Source organism: Oculina patagonica, chromosome 6 (assembly GCF_052425735.1).
Source record: "Oculina patagonica isolate OP01 chromosome 6, crgOcupat, whole genome shotgun sequence".
NCBI lineage: Eukaryota > Metazoa > Cnidaria > Anthozoa > Scleractinia > Oculinidae > Oculina > Oculina patagonica.
Window position 1 is genome coordinate 11,776,377 of NC_135763.1, and position 19,364 is coordinate 11,795,740.

The 19,364-nt window shown below is 37.5% G+C and overlaps 1 protein-coding gene across 1 annotated transcript in view; it reads right to left on the reverse strand.

The window, feature by feature from the left end:
- The window catches only part of LOC144658656 (unconventional myosin-IXb-like), a 47,941-nt gene that overhangs the window by 23,175 nt on the left and 5,402 nt on the right, over positions 1-19,364 (reverse strand). Inside the window, exons 3-21 of the mRNA XM_078519117.1 lie at positions 17,953-18,047; positions 17,322-17,384; positions 16,350-16,449; positions 15,429-15,529; positions 14,788-14,842; positions 14,601-14,675; positions 13,607-13,696; positions 12,926-13,036; positions 12,054-12,188; positions 11,381-11,502; positions 8,946-9,175; positions 8,153-8,248; positions 7,586-7,638; positions 6,943-6,959; positions 6,508-6,597; positions 5,828-5,858; positions 5,222-5,356; positions 4,596-4,676; positions 4,344-4,454 (exon numbers count right to left, since the gene is read on the reverse strand). Coding sequence (XP_078375243.1) covers positions 4,344-4,454; positions 4,596-4,676; positions 5,222-5,356; positions 5,828-5,858; positions 6,508-6,597; positions 6,943-6,959; positions 7,586-7,638; positions 8,153-8,248; positions 8,946-9,175; positions 11,381-11,502; positions 12,054-12,188; positions 12,926-13,036; positions 13,607-13,696; positions 14,601-14,675; positions 14,788-14,842; positions 15,429-15,529; positions 16,350-16,449; positions 17,322-17,384; positions 17,953-18,047 — 1,791 coding nt within the window. The remainder of the gene's footprint in view (positions 1-4,343; positions 4,455-4,595; positions 4,677-5,221; positions 5,357-5,827; positions 5,859-6,507; positions 6,598-6,942; positions 6,960-7,585; positions 7,639-8,152; positions 8,249-8,945; positions 9,176-11,380; positions 11,503-12,053; positions 12,189-12,925; positions 13,037-13,606; positions 13,697-14,600; positions 14,676-14,787; positions 14,843-15,428; positions 15,530-16,349; positions 16,450-17,321; positions 17,385-17,952; positions 18,048-19,364) is intronic.

Genomic DNA, 19,364 nt, shown 5'->3' on the forward strand with positions numbered 1-19,364 from the left:
AAAAATGAGAGAAAACGACAATAGCAACATTTTTACAAAGTGCATAATTTTTGCAAAGACGGAGAAAGTTATTGTTGGCTTTTTTTGGCATGAATGACAAATATAGCCTGAGTAATCGTGTTATAATTAAGTGAATGGTCTGTAACCAGGGACGGATCCAGAAAATTCAGAAAGAGTGTCGGCGAGAGTGCAACCTCGCCCCATACCCACAACACAACCCTAATTGCACATTAACACGCGAAGACGGTTGGTCACAATGTTTTTTTTTTTCCAAGGAAAAAGTGGGGACCGCAGCATCCCTCCCCCTAAAGAGAGAAAATCTGCCCATAGTAACTGAGGTGAGATTTGTTGTCTCTGTTTGTGGCTTTTGATTTTGTTTTTTTGTTTTTTTTTTACAACCTGAGAATTATTTTGTTTATTTGTCGGTTCTGATGATTGCATGTTTTACACTTCAGCCAGTGTCAGGTAAGGTTTTACACGTAATTTTTTTTCAACTCTTCTTTTAAAAGCGAGGCATTAGTTTTTTCTTTGTCAGCAGTCTAACACACGTGGGTGAGCGCGACGTTCTCTGAACTCTATGTATAAATGAAAAAAAATGTAAATACTACGCTGTAGTGAAAAAAACTATAGTATTTACATTTTTTTTCATTTATACATTCAGCACCTACGCTGCGCAGGGTTTCAAATTTTTATCACTAATGTTCTCTGAACTCTCCCGATCGAGACGAGTAAATCGTCTGGGAATTACAAGTTTTTCTGTAATAACAACAATTTGGTGTTATGGTGAACTGTTTATACAGGACTAAGTCGTTCCTGCTTTGCAGGCTCAATCACATAAGACGGAATTAAGCCGTGGATTTCGCACGAAAGAACGAAACCTTCTGAAATCAATTTAGTTGTGGTCGATGAAAGTAACAAAACAGTTTTCCATTCCCTACGTTGATTTCATTGACAGTGTGGAGTTTTCTTGGGAGCAGTAACGCCAGATGTGAAGTGGAAAAATGTTGCATTCACCTTTTTCTTTTTAATCCTAAGCTAAGCAATCTAAACATAAAACACAAAAAATAAAAGGCCGGTGAAAGAAAAATGTAAAAAAATATAAATAACTGTCTCAAGACACCAAACAAACAAATACTATACCGTAACGGACCAAAAAATCATTTACTAACTTAGTATTAGAAAACATGGGAAATCTCTCAGAAAATAAAAACTTGAATATGGACTTAAGGAATAAGGTTAAGCTTTGAAACCACTGAAAAAATCTTACCATGGGGTACACGAGAGTTAAAAGTTTTGTAAGCCCTTACTATATCACTTGATTATGTGCACTTTGCAAGCTCGAGCAATAATATTAAAGAAAATCGTTTACATAACGCAAAAATCCTTTAAGTCCAGTACTGCTATCCAATGAAAAAAGGGCTTTAAAAAGTTTTGTGAAACATAAACAGGGATTAAAGCTAGGCCTGTTAGTAAAAAGATGAGTCTATTAATTAGCACGAGTTTAGATAAGTATGAACTAGAATCTAAACCAAGGAGGTCGTACTTCTTGTTACCCAAGCCGGTGTCAAGCGAAAGCAGTGTGGTCGACTACCAAGTGCAGACCTGTATTGTTGTTTTTGTTGTTGTTGTGTTGGTCACGTTTGTTTGGTTTTTTCTTTGTTTTTATTGCCTTGCTGTTGCTGTTGATGTTGTTTTTAAGACGAAAATAGACGATCCTAAAATGACACACTAATATGGTATGTACGAACCAGATGACTGGTATTTTTTTTAAAAAGCTATTATCTGTTACAACTGAGTCCTTTTGCAGAAGACGTAGTGTGGACTAATACGCCAGAAAGGACGACTGGTTTATATTCTCTCGTAAGCTGCTCTTGGCTTTTATTCAGCACAAAAGGCGTGGTAAACCGCGAGAAAAATGGCTTAAAAAGAAATTGATTTTTTTTCTAGAAACGTCATTCTTTCCCCCAAAAAAGATATCTGCAAGTATATGTTCTATTAAATAACATTTCAGTGTAATTATAGCAACAATTATTAGCAATCAAAAATAACCTTTGGCATTTGGATGTAAATAAATTGCTAGCGATGCTGATTTCTCTCATCAATGGACCTCAAGTACTTAACGAACACAGCTGTAAACAAACCTATAGCACACACAATTCTGGGCACAAGACGTGTTCAACTTATGACCTCGTGTTAACGTGTCCAGGCTGATAAAACTTTAAATAGACAGTTAACATCAATAAAGAAAACAAAGACGTGCACTGCCGTTAACGACTGCCAAAATAAAAGTGTCAACGAGGCTTATTTTGAGCGAGGCAGTTTATGTCACAATATGCTTAGTCACTTTTCTGACGCACAAAATTACTTTCAAATTGAAGGAGACCTCGAAATAATAGTTTTACTAAAGTAGAAACATCTAAGAGGTAATAATAAAGTAAAAATAAACAAAAAATAGATGGATAATACTAAGGAGGGTTAAGAAAAATTACGAATGGCAAGTTTGAAAAAATTGGCCGAGTTTTTTAAGATCCGCCGTACGTGAACTAGCTTCCTTAAAGGAACTGTGTCATGGATTTTAGCCTAATTTAGGCATGAGAAAGGACCATCAAATTTGGTGAAATATAAAAATAACGACTGAAAACAGTTAAGGAACATTTCGATTACACAGTAAATACAAAAAAAGGTACGGATGGCCAAAAGTGACGACGATTGAAACAGATTGCGATATGGGTTTTTGAAGTTGTTTGCATGTAACTTTGAATTATAATGCCCGGGAGACACATTTGGTTGCAAAAGAAGCTATGGTTTTGTCATTTATAGATCCATCGTGAAGTCAATTCTTTGCAACCATTAAGTTTCATATAGCGCAGAGTATTTGGCAAAACGAAAAAAAATAAACTTAACTCAGCCGTGTGAATGTTTATCTCAACATGGTGGATTGGTTTCTAAGAAAGCCATTGCAGTGCTATTATTAGCTCAAAGTTAGTTCTGCAAAATAGCTAGTACAAGAAAATGTTTCAATTTTGTGCGGAAAATTAGATATAATGAACTCCCTTTCTTTCTTTGTAGGCTTTAGAAGTTGCCGTTAGCCCTTCGATCTCTCTCAGAGTGCTCTCGAAGCTAGTTTTCAAGGTTTACGTAGTTAAAGAAGTTTGATAACACCTAAAGGTCACTGAGTAACTATAGAGACACATTCAGCTGTAACCGCAAAATTGTAACACCGCTTCAGGCAAAACAGCAGAGATCCACGGTCAATCACGCAATTTCATTCAGCGATTAAGTTTAGCAAAAGTGAGCCAATAAAATCACTTACACGACGAAAGAAGACCATAGAACAAATCCGTTATTTTCTTTTTCAACGAACGTTCGGCTACGATAGCGGTCAAAAAAAAAAAAAACTTTCCGGCCTAGCTAGCGGACGTGCTAACTTTGCATGTACACATGGGTACTTGTCTAAACCTGTTCGATTTACGTATATGTAATAAAAGGCATTTTGCGTGCAAAATCGCAAGAGGGCGGGAAACCGGTGATGTATCAAAGCTGCAATACACAATTTCACGGAATCTCAAATTGATTGGAAAAAGAAAACAGGAACTGCTAAATACAGTTCACACTTTAATACATACAAGTAAGTTAAAAATACTGCGTGCTTAATCTTACTCTCCTATGAACAATAAAATTAGTGTGAAGTAAAAAATACAATTAATTACAATCTTTCAAATAGAAAAGAAAGTAGAATGTATTTTTAGGGTTACTTGGACTGGCTTTTTAGAATGACAACACAACTTACAACGGAAAAAAGGGAGAAACTCTGTAAATACTTGGCCTGGTAAAATAGGTTTTCACGCAAATTTGGATTTAAAAAAACCTTCTTATTAGCACCAATTGAAATAACCCCGGGAGTATTTTATTGCCTACTAATGACGAATTTCTCAAAGCGTGGGAAACCATTTGGGCGCAAATTCTGAAGCTATCAAGCCTTCGGTTTTTTTTTCACACATTGTTCACAGGGTAAACACAGTTCTTTCAAGACACTTTGTTGGGAAGAAGACTAGACTGGAACGATAGTTGGGTATATGCTCGAATTTTGCATACAGGTGGATACACTATTTGGTTTAGCCCGTCGTTAAGAGTTTTTTTTTGCTGATTTTTTCACTATTACAAGGTCTTGAGGCTTTGCTAAACGTAGCTCGCTCCTACGTTCTCCGCTATCATGTTTTCCAATTATGCGCGTACGGCGGTTCTGTCTCTCTACCCATTCTTCCTTCTAGTCTAGTGACGTAGTCTTAAAACCGAAAAAGTTTTTATAAAAAAAGACTGTTAACATAAGTCAAACGACGCACCTCAAACGTGAATCTCCACTGATATCCAAGAGTCCTGATTCGCACCGTCTCTAGCATTCCTGTATATCTCAATTGTCGAACCACCAAGTCGCGATCGAATGTCATAGGTGCCTAAAAACAACGGGAAAACGATCAATTGAATTGCTTGCGTAAACAAAACTCATATAAATATACAGCTATAAGAGCAGATAGGTAAAAACTTTCAGTCGTTGAGGGTTTCGTAATTTTATACTTGAGGACGGACTTGTTTACCTTCTCCGCGTTAGATCTGATGCAGCGAACGAAGAATGGCTGAGCCTCTTCCAGGAGTTCCACGAGACGACTAAGAGAGGACTGGAAGAAAAAGAAAATAACACCGAGTTCAATAACGACAAATGACATTTAAACCTCCACCATAACCCACCTCTCTAAAACGGCTAGAATGATTTCGTTCTGGCTGCCAAACCACACACTTACTCTTACTAAAACCAACGCCCCCTGGATGACCTTTACACAACGGCCAAGAAGTGACGAAATATATAAAATTTGCATTTTTCTGTTAGTTTCGTCTAAAACGAACATAAAATTATTAAAGTGTCATAGCCATCTAGCCTCCAGTACTAAGCATCAGTCTCGCTCGAGTATCGCGCTGCATGCCTATACTATTCACAGCCCTCTATTTTCTGGTATGTTTCTACAATTGTTGACCGCTGGAAAAGGATCGCCAGAGAGACGTCAGCGAAAACGGGGAGGCTGTAAACAGTCAACTGCGTGCCCTGCCTTGCTACACCTCCCATTCTACAGACTATAGTCAACAGCCTTGAATTTCGCTCTTCATCAAAGCCCAACCGCACCATCTCAGGCATTATAAATTGTACAATGAACGGATCAAGACAAACCTGGAACTGTGCACTGACTGTAGGTGGGTTTTTGGGCGTGCCTTTGCCTCGTTGCATTGTCCTGAACAGGTAATCGAACGTCCGAACAGTCATGTCCCGTTTGGTTTCTAGACCTTGACGAATCTTGGACAGGGGCTACAAACATAAATACAAGGTTTAAATGAACAATAGAATCCCAGAAGTTCGTGTGTACAGCGCGCTTCTTGAAACCCTTACCTATTTTCAAAATTATGACCCAAAGTTCGAAACCTATCTCAGACCAAGCCTACCCATTTTTTTTATATTATTATTATTTTGGAATGCTTTGATACACTCTGCAATTACAAAGAATTGTTCGTATTTACAAAACTCTTACTAGTACTTCTTAACTGTCTCAATTGTAACAGACTATAAGAAGGGGGGAAAAAGCCTACCCATTTGAGATAGGCTTTAAATTCCTGATGGTCAAAATCTTTACTCAATTTCAGACAAAAACGGCTCAAAAACAACACAATTTGGGGCCGCACATACCTATATATCTTTTATAAGGTTGTACCCTCCCCTCAGCTCCAACAACCAACCCACCCCCACCCCCACCCCTATAAACAACACAATCTGGGTTCTGACCTTGGTTGTCTGTTTGTTACTTTGCATCTTCCTGCAAACGAGATTATCAACAACAGATGAGCTGACACGATAATGTGAGCTGATTTTGTTAGTACTAGCTAATACAAGTACAAGTGTCGTGTTCGGAAAATCCTCGTTGGAGGAATCGAGCAGATTTCGATTCTCATCGTCCAATCAAAAAACAGCTTAAGCGATCCGAAAGTTGTCACGTGACCGTCGCAATTGCGATACGTCACGTTACTTCAACAACAACAACACACGCTTTTTTACCTAATAGAATTAAGATTGCATAACAATTTTAGACAAAAAATTAGGTAAATTTACTCAGGACAAGTTGCGGGGTTTTTATGCCACACAAACAAAGACTATTTAACGAAAAGCGGAAACAATTGGAATGTATTAAAAGAGCTATTTTCAATATTTTGACCGGTCAGAAACGACACGTGGCCGAGCTAAAATCTGTTTGGCCGAGCAACATGACCGGCAACTGTACGAGAATAGTTTTGAGCCCTGACAACTAAAAAGATAATCGAGCTGAGCAAAAACTTTGCAGCAACAACACTGCCGAAAACTGTGTCTTGTACAATATCTGTGATCAAGTTCTAGATTTTGCAAATCTCTGTCCACATTGTTCCCTCGTTCCCTCCTCAGAATAAAATAAATCGAAGTGTTAAACAAACCTGATAACTCTGGAAGCTTTTCTAAAGAGATTAGCTGCTTCGGCGTTTGGAATAACTGGTCCTTCCTCGGAATCAAGCGAGCCGCTCAGCCTACGACACAAAATATTTTTAAGGAAATAAGGAAACAATTTTTATCGTTTTCTGTTTTGCTGCATCTTCAGTATCCTCCCGGTAAAAAGCATTTAATATAAATTATTATAAGTGTCTGTGTACTAAGGGACAACCGAAATGAAAAATGGATTTGATTTTCATTTCCGTGTGTCCTCACTTTGGAAACTGAAACATTTATTTTCCTCAAACAGTTGGCGTTCGTTCGACACTCGGACGACCTTCTGGGTAAAGGAAATCCCGATGAATTTTCCAAGTTTCTTACACGGTTTCATAATCGTTGAATATTCTTAGTAAAACATGAAAAAAAAGTAGTCTGAAACATACCTTGAACCCCTGATCAGCTGCAACGAAATAAGAAAAAACAATAAGAAAAAATACTAAGTGCATGTTTCTCAACGACGACGTAGGAAAAACTTTGCTGCATTTCCTTTATAAAATGTTTCAGAAATTACGCTCACTCAACCTCGTGACGTAAGCAGCAGCATTATAATTTGATAATGCACTCCCGTTAGGTCACGTGCATTATGGAGATAAAATGAGCTCGAACTGACTTATCAAATGATACAGCAAGTGTCGCGATTAATTCGCATTTGCTTTGGTTTTCCATTACTACGCTCAATAATTGATTTCAAAAACTCACGCCACTTTCTCGACCAATCAAAAATAAAACCAAAACCAATCGTGCCTCGCTCACACACAGGTTTTCCCGCGCTTCGCTGCTTGTATTTGTTTGAAATTTTGATTGGTTCACTGGATTGTCTATGTCCTTTGTGATTGGCCAAAGTGATAACTTTGGGTTTGGTTTCACGACACTCGATCGATATATACATTGATGGTTGACAACTATAGAGGGCCATCTCGCAAAAAAATATGCATACATACATCAGTTACTTATCAAGCACAGCTTCTTACTCGCGTTTAAAATATATTATGCTCAAAGAAACAGAAGTAGACATAAAACTCTTACACTTCTTCTCTTTTTGCCTCCAGGGCTTGCTAGGCGATCGTTTGCTTTACCACCTAGAAAAAAAAAGTATTTCATGTTAATTACTATAAAATAGAGTGGAAGTGCAGTGGTCTCTCGATCTTGGAGCGTGGTCTCTACTTTCGTCTTGTCCGTCTCTACTATTTAGCCCCCAGCTTCTTTTTTAAGCTCCCCTCTGTTTACCCTAACTGATATATGATTTGCAACAAGCTCACCGTCTATAATAAGCAGACTACGCTGGTGAAACTTGATAAAGTTCTGCGAGGTAACCTGCGATGGACTAGCGCACCTCCAGGGGGAGTAACAATACTACTAATCATTTCTACTACTGAAACCGAAATTCACTAAAATTAAAGGTAGCTACGAAACTTCTCGCCAACACTAAGCATTTTAATCTTCAGAACTGCTACCTTCGTTCAAGTTTTGAAATAAGATTTGATTTGTACGGCCTTCAAATAGAGTCTAAATTTTAAAGAGTCCCTAAATATGCAAAACATTCGTGCGTTTAATAAAAAATACTTTTGCCAAAGGCATTCACTTTTTACTCACTTAAACGATGTTGTCTGCCAGCCATCTTGAAAGCATGCACAGCTTTGAAGAACGACCTGAGGATTGACCATCTGTACACGGCTAGTGGATCAGCTCCTGGGAAGAAAGAGAATAAAAAACAAATAAGAAAACGCTTGCGTGACAGGCTCCGTTGCAGCTGTACTGTAAAGACGATTCATTGCGTGACGACACAAACATTCCATGCGTTGTGACAAAGTTCAAATCCCTCACGTAAGATAGAGTGTAATGAAAATTACCAGTAGAGGCAAGGATGGCCAAACAATAATTAAAAGCAACTCACTCATCAAGCAAATGAAGAAGAAGAATCGATAAGCAGAAGAGTCGTTGCATGACGCGAAAATTTAAGATGTGTTGTGACAAAGTTTAAAACTCTAACCTACGTTAGGAACTACTAGTAGAGGCAAAAATGAACAAATCATAATATGCCATTTCCGCGTTACCATTTACCTCTGTTTCAAAACGAGTCTACGTGCAAAACCATTCAAATGAAAATGAGTTTCACCTACACGTCCATTTTCATGCAAATCAAACTCATTTTCATTTGAATGGTTTCACATAAGACTTGTTTTGAAATAAAGGCAAAGGGCAACTCCATGTAACTCGGAAATGGCCTATTAAAGGCAACTCGCGCATCAACCAAGTGAAATAAGAGTCGTTAATGAGAAGAATCATTGTGTGATCACGCAAATAACAGATTTGTTGACAAAGTTCTAACCTACGCTTCTAGGAGTTATGAGACTAAACAAACATTAATTAAAAGAAACCCACTCACCAAGCAAGTCTCTCACAAATCTTGAATCACTGTTCTTGAGTAGACTCAGAATGTCCGGTCTCATGAGATCTCTGTTTTTGTCTAAAAATCCCTGGATGTTATACTTGACATTTCCTGCATAATGCTTGATGACAAACGCCTGCTGTATGAGAGATTGTTCGTAATACCTGTGGCCTGAATGGTTCTTGTCCAGTTTGTCCAACAAAGAACTTTCTGTGGCTCCAGGAAAACTGAGCAAAGAATACAAAATATTGCATGCAGTTAAAGGGACTGTGTCACGGATTTTAGCCAAGTTCAGGCATGGGAAATGACAATCAAATTAGGTGCAATATAAAAAATATCCTCTGAAAACAGTGAAGGAACATTTCAATAACACAGCAAATACAAAAGAAGGTACGGATGCAGGGCTCAAAATAATTTTTGGATACTTGCCGGTCATGTTGACCGGCCAAACCGATTTTAGCTCGGTCACGTGTCGTTTTTGACCGGTCAAAATATTGAAAATAGTAGTCACTTTTGCCTTTAGTTGAATCGTCTTTGTTCGCGTGATAGAAAAGGACCCGCCATCTCATCACCGTTTTGCCTGCCAATTTTTTTCTAGTTAGTTTCTTAGTACTCTTGTAAGATGTGATAGCGACTGGTCAATTAACTGAGGAAAAATGCCAACATCTGTCACGTTGTTTTCCCTCTTTCTTGCTCGAATAAAATACCTAGTTACTTTGAACGTCTTTCCGTGCACGTTCTGATACTGACAGAGCTGCACGGATCAAAAACTAGCAAAAAAAGATGCATCACATTTTCCGAATTGGAATGGCATTTATACTTCATGTATTTCAGATTGCATGGGAATTAAAGGTAAGACTTTGGAGTTACCTGTGGTTTTAATGTAGAGGTTGCAAATCGCTCCACGAGTAAAGGTTAAAATAAGTTGTTAGAATTAACGTTATAACTTGGCAAAACAAATTTTTTTGGTCTGGGGCATAACCGGTCAAAATGACCGGCAAATCGAACGTTTGTCCGGACAAATTGTCATCTTGGCCGGACATTGTCCGTTGACCGGCCGTTATTTTGAGCCTTGGGATGGCCGAAAGTGACAAAGATTGAAACGGATTGCGATATGGGTTTTTGAAATACGGTTGGGCTGAAAAGTTTTTAAAGTTAACCTCGTTTGCTTGTACAAAAATTATAACGCTCGGGAGACAAATTTGGTTGCAAATGAAGCTATGGTTTTGTTATTTATAGATCCATCAATTGAAGTCATTTCTTTGCAACCATTCCTTACACTCCACTAGGAATGAAGAGGATGAGTGTTGTCACTTTAAATTATAATGCCCGGGTGACACATTTGGTTGAAATGAAGCTATGGTTCTGTCATTTGGATTCATGGGAGTAATCGTTTCGCAAACATTAAGACGGATTCCGCTGAAAGTTCGAGAAATGAGTGCGAAAATTAAGTACCAAAAATCTGCTCATAGCACGGCAACATTTTGTATACTATTCAAAAGATCTTACTGAAATTCACTTGTCTTAGTGACCCCGTGACTAAAAGCATTCTCGAAAAAATTGAAGTCAAACCTCGTAAAAACGTTCAAAACGCGCGCCATTTTGTTTTGAACTGGCGTGAAACGTCCGTTTTAACTGAAATATAGATAATTTCAAATCCATTTTTCTCTCGTGGGGTCAGCTTGAGTGCTAACATTTTGTCAGGTTTTTATTACCTGTAGTTAAACTGTTACAATGCTATGAGCTCTCTCTGGTAACTTTATTTTTGCCTGTATCGCTCGAATGTTGGGCGGAAACCTTCTTAAGTTACAAAGCAAGTATTTGGCAAAACTTAAAACAACTTAACTCAGCCGTGACACAGTCCCTTAAATGAAGGGACTATGTGGCCATGTACTAGGTCCTTATTACCGGTACATGAAATTTACACAATATCAATTTTTTCCCACGATTAAAAAAAGGAATTACGAGAATGTGATGTTATGAAAAGAAAGTGGCTTATTTAATAAGGAAATGTTAAACAAATCCTCCTTTATTTGCAGAAATTAAGTGTTGTGAAATATCGCTATTCCAAAAACATAAAATTTAAAAGCTGCCGTTGATGTAAGTCATTGAGAAATATGTCAATTATGTTGTCACGGGCCTGGGGCAAAGAAAAATCAGAGTTCTAGATGGCAGTCAAACTGATAACTGACAACAGGGTTGGATCTAGGGGAGGGTGCAGGGGGTGCCCCCCTCCCCCAGATGACCTGCGGCTTACTAAAGCAACTGGTAGTCAGTTACACCATTCCTTAACAATGCACCACCTCCTAAGTAAAATCCTGGATCCGCCTATGTATTACTTTCCACCAACTTAACCATTGTTTACTCACAACACATCAGCTGTTAGCATATATATAGGCGATATTCTGAGTGTGTCTGCTGACTTGACTCACCTACTCTCCTCGTCAATCAGGTTTAACAGGCCTGTTGGTCGGCCAGAGATCAAATCCAAGCATGCTGCATTGTCAACAAAGTCCACACTCCTCCACTCAATCCCTTCGGAAATGTATTCTTCCTGGAAATCACAAATCACAATAATATTAGGTCCGTAATTCGTACATGTATCTACAGTACTTAGTTAGACCAGAAGATGAAATCAACAAGCCATGATAGTCAATATCAATCAATCACACAGCTTCAACAACACTTAATCAATGGGAAACAAATGAAGGAAAATTTTGTTACTTTTGTGCCATCATGTCGATTGATCATGGATTTTTATTGATTGTCATTATTATTTTGTCAATAGCAATCCATGACAATCAATAGAAATTGATGACAATGAAAGTAATTAATGGAATTTTGTTGTGACTATTGATTGGTCATTAGTTGACCAAATTATAACATGGCTAGCAGAGCTACGCAATCAAATTCAGTATGTACACTTTTTAAGTGTGCACCATTATCCAATAGTGCACGCTTATAGCATGAGCAAATCATTTCGCCAGAAAAGTTTTTCTTGTGCAAATTTTTTTTTCCACTGGCAATAACCCCAAAATTAATCATTGTTAATAAATTTTCTTCTAACAATATCATTAAATTATAAGAAATGAAAAGGCTACTCACCTGCTCCAGTTTGAAGATGTGTTTGTTAAAGTAGAACTGAAGCTTCTCATTGGCAAAGTTGATGCAGAATTGTTCAAAACTGTTATGCTGGTAATCCTCAAATCCAAAAATATCCAAGACTCCGATAGAGCATCCCTGAAATCAACAGTTGTAGATTTCACTTGAAGCCGCTATAAACATCATGAGTCATTTATTTTATACCACCCTTATTTATTTTTGGTTTTTATTTTTATTTCTTTTGTGCATTTTGACCTTAAAAAAATATCATTTTGAGGTTTCCTTTAATTTGATACCTGCTTCTGTAGCTTTTTCTTTCACTGTTACATGGTTTTGAGTTTGGAAAATTCTTCTAAAATTCAGAGTGGCTAAAAGTACCTTGTTTTCACATGTCTAAAGAAGGGTAAAAGTACAAAAATCACGTTTGCCATATCTTATTGCTATTCAACGCATGCATTAACACTCTACTCCAAGCCATTCCACCTTTCGGTCTTGCTGCATAACCTTGGCCTTGATCCAACAACATTATTGAAATAGCTGTATACAGGGTCCGTACAAATTTTTCAGGCCAAAAATTCAAGGACTTTTCAAGGACTTCCAGGACCCTTCTTGGAAATTTCAAGGACTTTTTTCATGACATTTACCCCAAATCAACAGTTGATGTGCTTGCTGAAGAACTAAAAACAATCGCTTATTTTGGAGGTCCTCTCATCTCCTTGAAGCCTTTTGACGTTTAATAAAAAAATCAAGGGGTTTCAAGGACCGAAAACCAATTTCAAGAATTTCCAAGTCCTTGAATTTTCATTTTGAGATTCAAGGACTTTCAAGACGCATGCAAACCCTGTGTATAAATAACAAATGCAGAGTTAAAGTACCTCTGTTACAGTAGATTGCTTGATAGCCAAAGCATGGTTCACTTGCAACACAATCCAGTCAAACAAGGTGCCATACAAGGCTTTGGCCATTGCATCTCTTGTGGCTATTCCCTGAAGCAAAGAAAATGTTAACTTTGTAAAAGACTCTATTTTAATTAACACTTAAAATGACAGCCTTATATATTACCTGGCCAGCTTGGTGTCAGCAATTTGGAGAGGAGGGTTCACAGGATTTATCAGTTCTTTACAGGGTGGTAACGAGGTATGTGGGATCAGGGATCAGGACCCGAGAACCAGATCACAGGGTGGGGGGAGGGGGAGGGGCATCAGGGCGGGGCATCAGAGATCATGAGTTACCATGAGTTGCCACCCACTTCAGACCACATGATGATTCATCTGGGAGGCTACAATAATTTTATTGTGCAATTTGTTACATGCAACTGAGTACATGGGAGTACATTGTTTACTGTAACTTCCCAAATCACATGGCATTAAGGATGTACACATGTTACCCAAATCTGTCTACTACATGTACATTTCTAGGGGCAAGGGTACAAAGCTACAGAGTTGATCGCAAGTGATCCTGTACATACTTGTACTATTGTACAAGTAAATGTACAGTTGTCTCACAAACATTATTTCAATAATTTAAGATGTTTTTCACTTCAGCACTTTACTCACCTCCTCGTACTTGTAGGGGACGATGAACTGTTCATTTCTGGTTTTTGTTTTCTTTGTTGTCAAAACATCAACAAGATTGCGACGAGTAACCTGGGTGAATTGGTACAACAACAAAATATGTCAATAGCAAATCTGTCAAACCCTTAAGGTCACGCAGGACCCTTGAAATCATTATGTATGTATTTATTTAAAGAGTATGCACGAACTGCGACGACTGAAGCCGACAACAAACGAAATATTCATGAATTTTATTTTTTCTCAGAGTTCTTTGTACAAGTAATTAGACGGTATTGTTCTCAGCCTCGCATCCCGTGAGCTGGAACATAGCGAATTATCATAATTAGATTCACAGCTTTAAATAAAGCACACGTTGTTGTAAACATCGACTCGGAAGGTCTTCGGAAGCCTCAAAACCTGCAATTTTGTGTCCAAGTTTTCTCCGCCAATATAGAATTTCAAGAGTTGATTCGCGAGGAACATAAACTTGGTGTACTCTATTGTGTTCTGGCTAGAGCGAATTTTTAAATTTCCTTCTCAAAATGAAGATAGCATGTTTCAAAGTTTAGATTTCACATTTTTACTCTCTTAGAAGCCATTAACTTGTAGCAGTTTTTGAAATCGAAAATTTCGTTCTAGTGGGAACACAAAAGAAGTTACGATTTATCACTAGGCTATATAATCATTTAATTTGGTGCGCTGTGCTAGTTGAAAACTTGGACACAAAATCGCATTATCTTCAGTTAAACTTTTAAGGGCTTGTAACATCACAGACAACGGTCATCTCTCAGTAAAAGGACAATCATGATGTAATTCCATCATCCCTGAGTATCCTTATTAAATTTTAGAGGAATCAATATTCAAAATGTAGTGAATTAAAGCTTTACAAGACAGCACTCCAACAAGAAATTTGGCTAATGAATATATTAATGAGCAAGGGTCCTGCGCGACCTTAAGTTGAGTTATTTTGTATTTCAAATTCCTTTTTTTTACTCACCATGAGAAGATCACACACAATATTTATTGTGAAGTCTTCGCTGTCTTTGATGACTGCTTCTTCATGGCCTGGTCTCTGAAAGGAATTTAACAGTTGACAATGTCAATTAAACACAATTTGATATTTCAACATGGAACAGATCTCATTTTGAGTACCTTAAAACAGCTATCAAATAGAAAAGTCATACCCGTGAAAACTTTATGTTTCCAATGCGAAGAACAGCAGATAAAATGCTAAAAATTCTGTTGATAAAAAAAATTAAATGAACTTGGTTATAATATCAGTATAAATAAGACAACCACTGAATTTGGTACAATTTCAGGGTTAAAGCCTGGTTCTCATATGATCGTCCCGATCGTCTCTGTCGCTTCTGTCGCTTCAAAAAGTTTGCTTGCTCCAATCAAATCAGACTTTGCAAACGACAGAAGCGACAGAGACGATCGGGGCGATCATAATGAGAACCAGGCTTAAGTAAACTTTGGCAACTACCACAATATGATTAAAAATAATTAAATAGAAACCTTGTATAATCAAATATTTTTAAGCTCTGGAAATGTGGGCTGGGGAGTATGGAATATGGCTTTACCTTTACCTTAATGTGCTGTACTCTACTTGTAACTTAAAAATGGTACCTTATTGTTACTTATTTTCATGGGACTTAATTTAAAGACCCGCAAAAATTTATTTTTAACATTTTTTATTGTCTTTGTTATGTTAATTACGTATTTTTGGCCTAATCGCGAAATTTGAGTCCCGCCAAATATTGCCCATCCCATTTTCGCGAAATTAAGTTCCCACGAAAATAAGTAACAATGAGGTATTTATTACCTTTTCTGTACATCAGCAGTAAAGCCCACCATCTCCATAGACTTCTTTAGTCTTAGAAATTCATAAACTTCATCAATCCCTTCAAGGGAATAACATTCATTCTGTGGATTGAAATGAAAAAAGAAACCATGACACACAGCAAAAATTTTACCATTGTTAAAACATAACTGGTCAGGATATTATTCACATGTTGATTGGTCAATCAAACTCCTGGAATGTGTGCATTAATGTGTGAATCACTCAATGATTACTGAAGAAATTACATCATCATCATCATCATCATCAAAATCATCAACAAAATCATGGGGCACAGAGGCCTCCACAGTCTCTCTCCAGCGGGAGCGGTCTTGTGCCGCCTTTCGGATCTCATTCCAAGTCAGGTACATGGATTTAAGCTCTTTCTCTGTTGACCTTCTCCAAGTTGTCAACCCTCCAAGTTAAGACCAATTTAGTCGCCATGGCGACTAAAATTTTGGAGCTGGCGACTAAATTGGAACCAAAGTCGCCAGCCTGGCGACTAAAATTGAGAAGAAGGATTAAAAGCCTGAGCTTAATTTAGCGACTAAATCTTTCACTGGCGACCAAACCTGAGCAGTCGGTGGCCAAATGGCCACTAAGGTAAAAAATAAACTTGGAGAGTTGGTTGTTCTAGGCCTTCCATGTTCTCACTTTCCCTCTGGTGTCCAGAGCAAAACTTCTTAAGCCACAACGCCAGAGTCCTTCCTCAATACATGCCCAATCCATGCCCATTTCCTTAGGGTTAACTCACCAAAATTAACATCTGGCTAAGTTTATTTTAGCTTAATATTTTTTGGCAATTATTTTCCTCGACTTAGTCTCAGGAAATATTCACCATTGCATGAATGTTCACTTTGCCTTCGGTTAATAATTTTTTTAATTCAATTTTTAAACAGTGCTTACCTGATTAAGGTAATAATACTCCTCTGGTTTTGTGAGGTGGAGTTCCTCTTTGTCCTCAGGACTTGCTCCAGCAAGTAAATAGTAAAACACATGATAATTCCTATTAAAAAATGGGACATCACATATAAATTGCAGCAATTAAACAAGAAAATAGAAAATTTCAATTCTGTGTTTGTTTGTTTGTTTGTTTGTTTGTTTTGTGATAATTAAACAAAAAGCTTGAAGATTTTAGTTCACTCTTGCATCACATAACCTGCATGAAATACAAATCATGTACTGAGCACCTGACTTGCACGAGCTCCACTAAGTGATATATTCTCAGAGTAAACAGGTCTGTAAAGTCTATGTTTGGGCCTCGTGGCCCATCAGGCCAGAGCTTATCAATAGTGTTAACCTTTGGACACCTTCAATTCTCAAGCTCAAAAAATTATATCAAAAAAATTCTCCACAGACTACTGATTGTTAGTACGTACTATGTATGTCAAGCCAAAATCCTCAAGTTAATGACTTTCGTTTTTTCTCCTTACTTTTTTACTTAAAAATGTATTACAGTATATAGTGAAATTAGATTTTGATCAGCACTAACTGTTTAAGAACATCCCATTTTATAGTTACAGCAATTAAGGAGCCCAAAAGTGTGACCACTTTTTTTAATTAATTCACATTTTTTCATACAGTCATTATCCAATCAGAAGCCGAGGACTGCTTCCAGTTGATGTCTGATTGGATTAAATCTGCACGAAAGAATGTGAATAAATAAAAAGTGGTCACACTTTTGGGCTCCTTGCTGTAATACTGGTACATGGATTTTGAAAGTGAATTATCAAATGAGTGAGAAGCACATGCAGGCTGCAGCGTTAAAATTTTAGCTCTTTCTTTCAAATTGAACCTGATGCAAAGTTTGACAAACTATACCAAAATCTAGCACCTTAATAGCATACTAAATTATTTTTTACTAGTAAGCATTTTTACCTCTCTTCTGGAGCTTGTGAAACAATTCTAGACTTTTCCAACAAATATTTCCTTAATGCAGCTCTGATGGAAGAGAAAAAGACTCAGGTGAATAACTATCAATAACTAAAAAAAGTGACATTTAACACAATACAGTAAACACCCGCGTGTAAGAACCTAGTGGTTTAAGAACCTGCTGGCAGAAATTTGCCATTTTAATACCCCAAAATATAAGAACCCGTTTAGCCAAGCAAATTTCAGCAGGTTCTTATATGTGGGTTATAGAAAATTTTTATGAACATTTTTAACAGAACATCCCAAACTGTATTTACAAATAAAGAAAAGACAGATTCACATAGACTGTAATTGTCTTCTTTGGACCTTGCATGAGGCTTGAAGCAATACAGTTATGAATAAATGCTGCATAATGAAGGACCAACCCATTTTTTTTTCTTCTCGTACAATCAAAAACTATGGCTCCTCCTTAGAAATTAAGAACCTTATTAAGAACCTACTTAGCCTAAATTACCAATAACTACCCCCAAATACAAGAACCTATTTTGCCAAACTTAGAAAATTGTAGGTTCTTACACGCGGGTGTTTACTGTATGTGCACCTCACAGGCAAATAAATTGTTATTATCAGTACCTACCCACACATGGCACCATCCTGCCTGAACTTGATTTGTGTAAATTTCCCAAACCTACTTGAATTATTGTTGTATGCAGTTCTAGCATTTCCAAAAGCCTAGCAAAAAAAAAAAAAAAAAAAAAAAGATATAATTATTAACACACAATACAACATACATTTGTATTATAATGCAGAAATGCAATATTAGCGTCACTTTACTGTAGATGACTATACAGACCTAATATATAAATTATTTCTAAGTGATACAGATCAGATTAAGTGGCAAATTCCATCTTAATCCATTTTATTGACTCCCGTGTAAATTGAATGAGGATCATTACTTTTATGACAGTGCATGATTTTAAGAGCAGTTTTTCCTGTGAATCTGGATCTGACTTAGTCTGTTTTTGTTAGTGGTACTCTGTGAAACTGAGTATCAAAAATAATATTTCAACCACTGATCTTACGGTAACACATAAAACAAGTACTAATATTGCTATAATTATATTAAATAGCACAGCTTATATAAAAATATGTGATACTTTTACGCTGGCCAACTAACAAGAGATTCATTCATTAAAAATGTGAATAGTGGATGATGTTCCAATAACATTCACTGAAGTGCTAACGATAACTTGTTTCAGCATTGTTTACATGTAAATCCAGTTAGGGCCTCTTCACATGAGCCCGGTTTACGAGCTGTCTCAGTTACCAGGACGGATGTTGACCTCTGTTCATATGGAAAATTTTAGCCCGGTTGACGGGAATAAAATTCAAGAAACGAAGGCAAAATGGCGACACATAAAGTTGCATCTTTCGCGACTATCGTAGCTTTATTGACCCATGTAACTTTATTAATAAAGCTAATTCGCATATTTCTGAAGTGGAAATAGATACAAGGCAAAATTAAACCATTTGGACCGCCCAATTACGAAAGGGAAGCTATTTTCTCAAAAAAAGTTGCGTCCCGGCGACCGGGCTGGAGCGTTCATATGGGAAAATATTCTTCCCGGTTGTCGAGATCTCGGTTGCAGAAACCGAGATATCGGTAACCGGGCTGGCCCACCTTCTCATATGAACACATCCAAAATTTTACAAGAAAATAGGAGTGAGCCGAGATCTCGGTAACTGGGCCAGCCCGGTCAACCGGGATCATATGAAGAGGCCCTTAACCTGGTGGCCTCATAAATTTGATGAGTTTGACCAAACTTACGAAATCCAACAACAACACAAAAGAACAATATTTGCATGGCATATACTAAAACCCGAAACAACGAAACGAAACCACCGAAACGAAACGACCGAAACCACCGAAACGAGCGAAACGAAACCGCCGAAACAACCGAAACGGCCGAAACGAGCGAAACGAAACGAAATCACCGAAACAAGCAAAACTTCAAGATTTTCGCCACTTACCGTACTATACACCCCGTT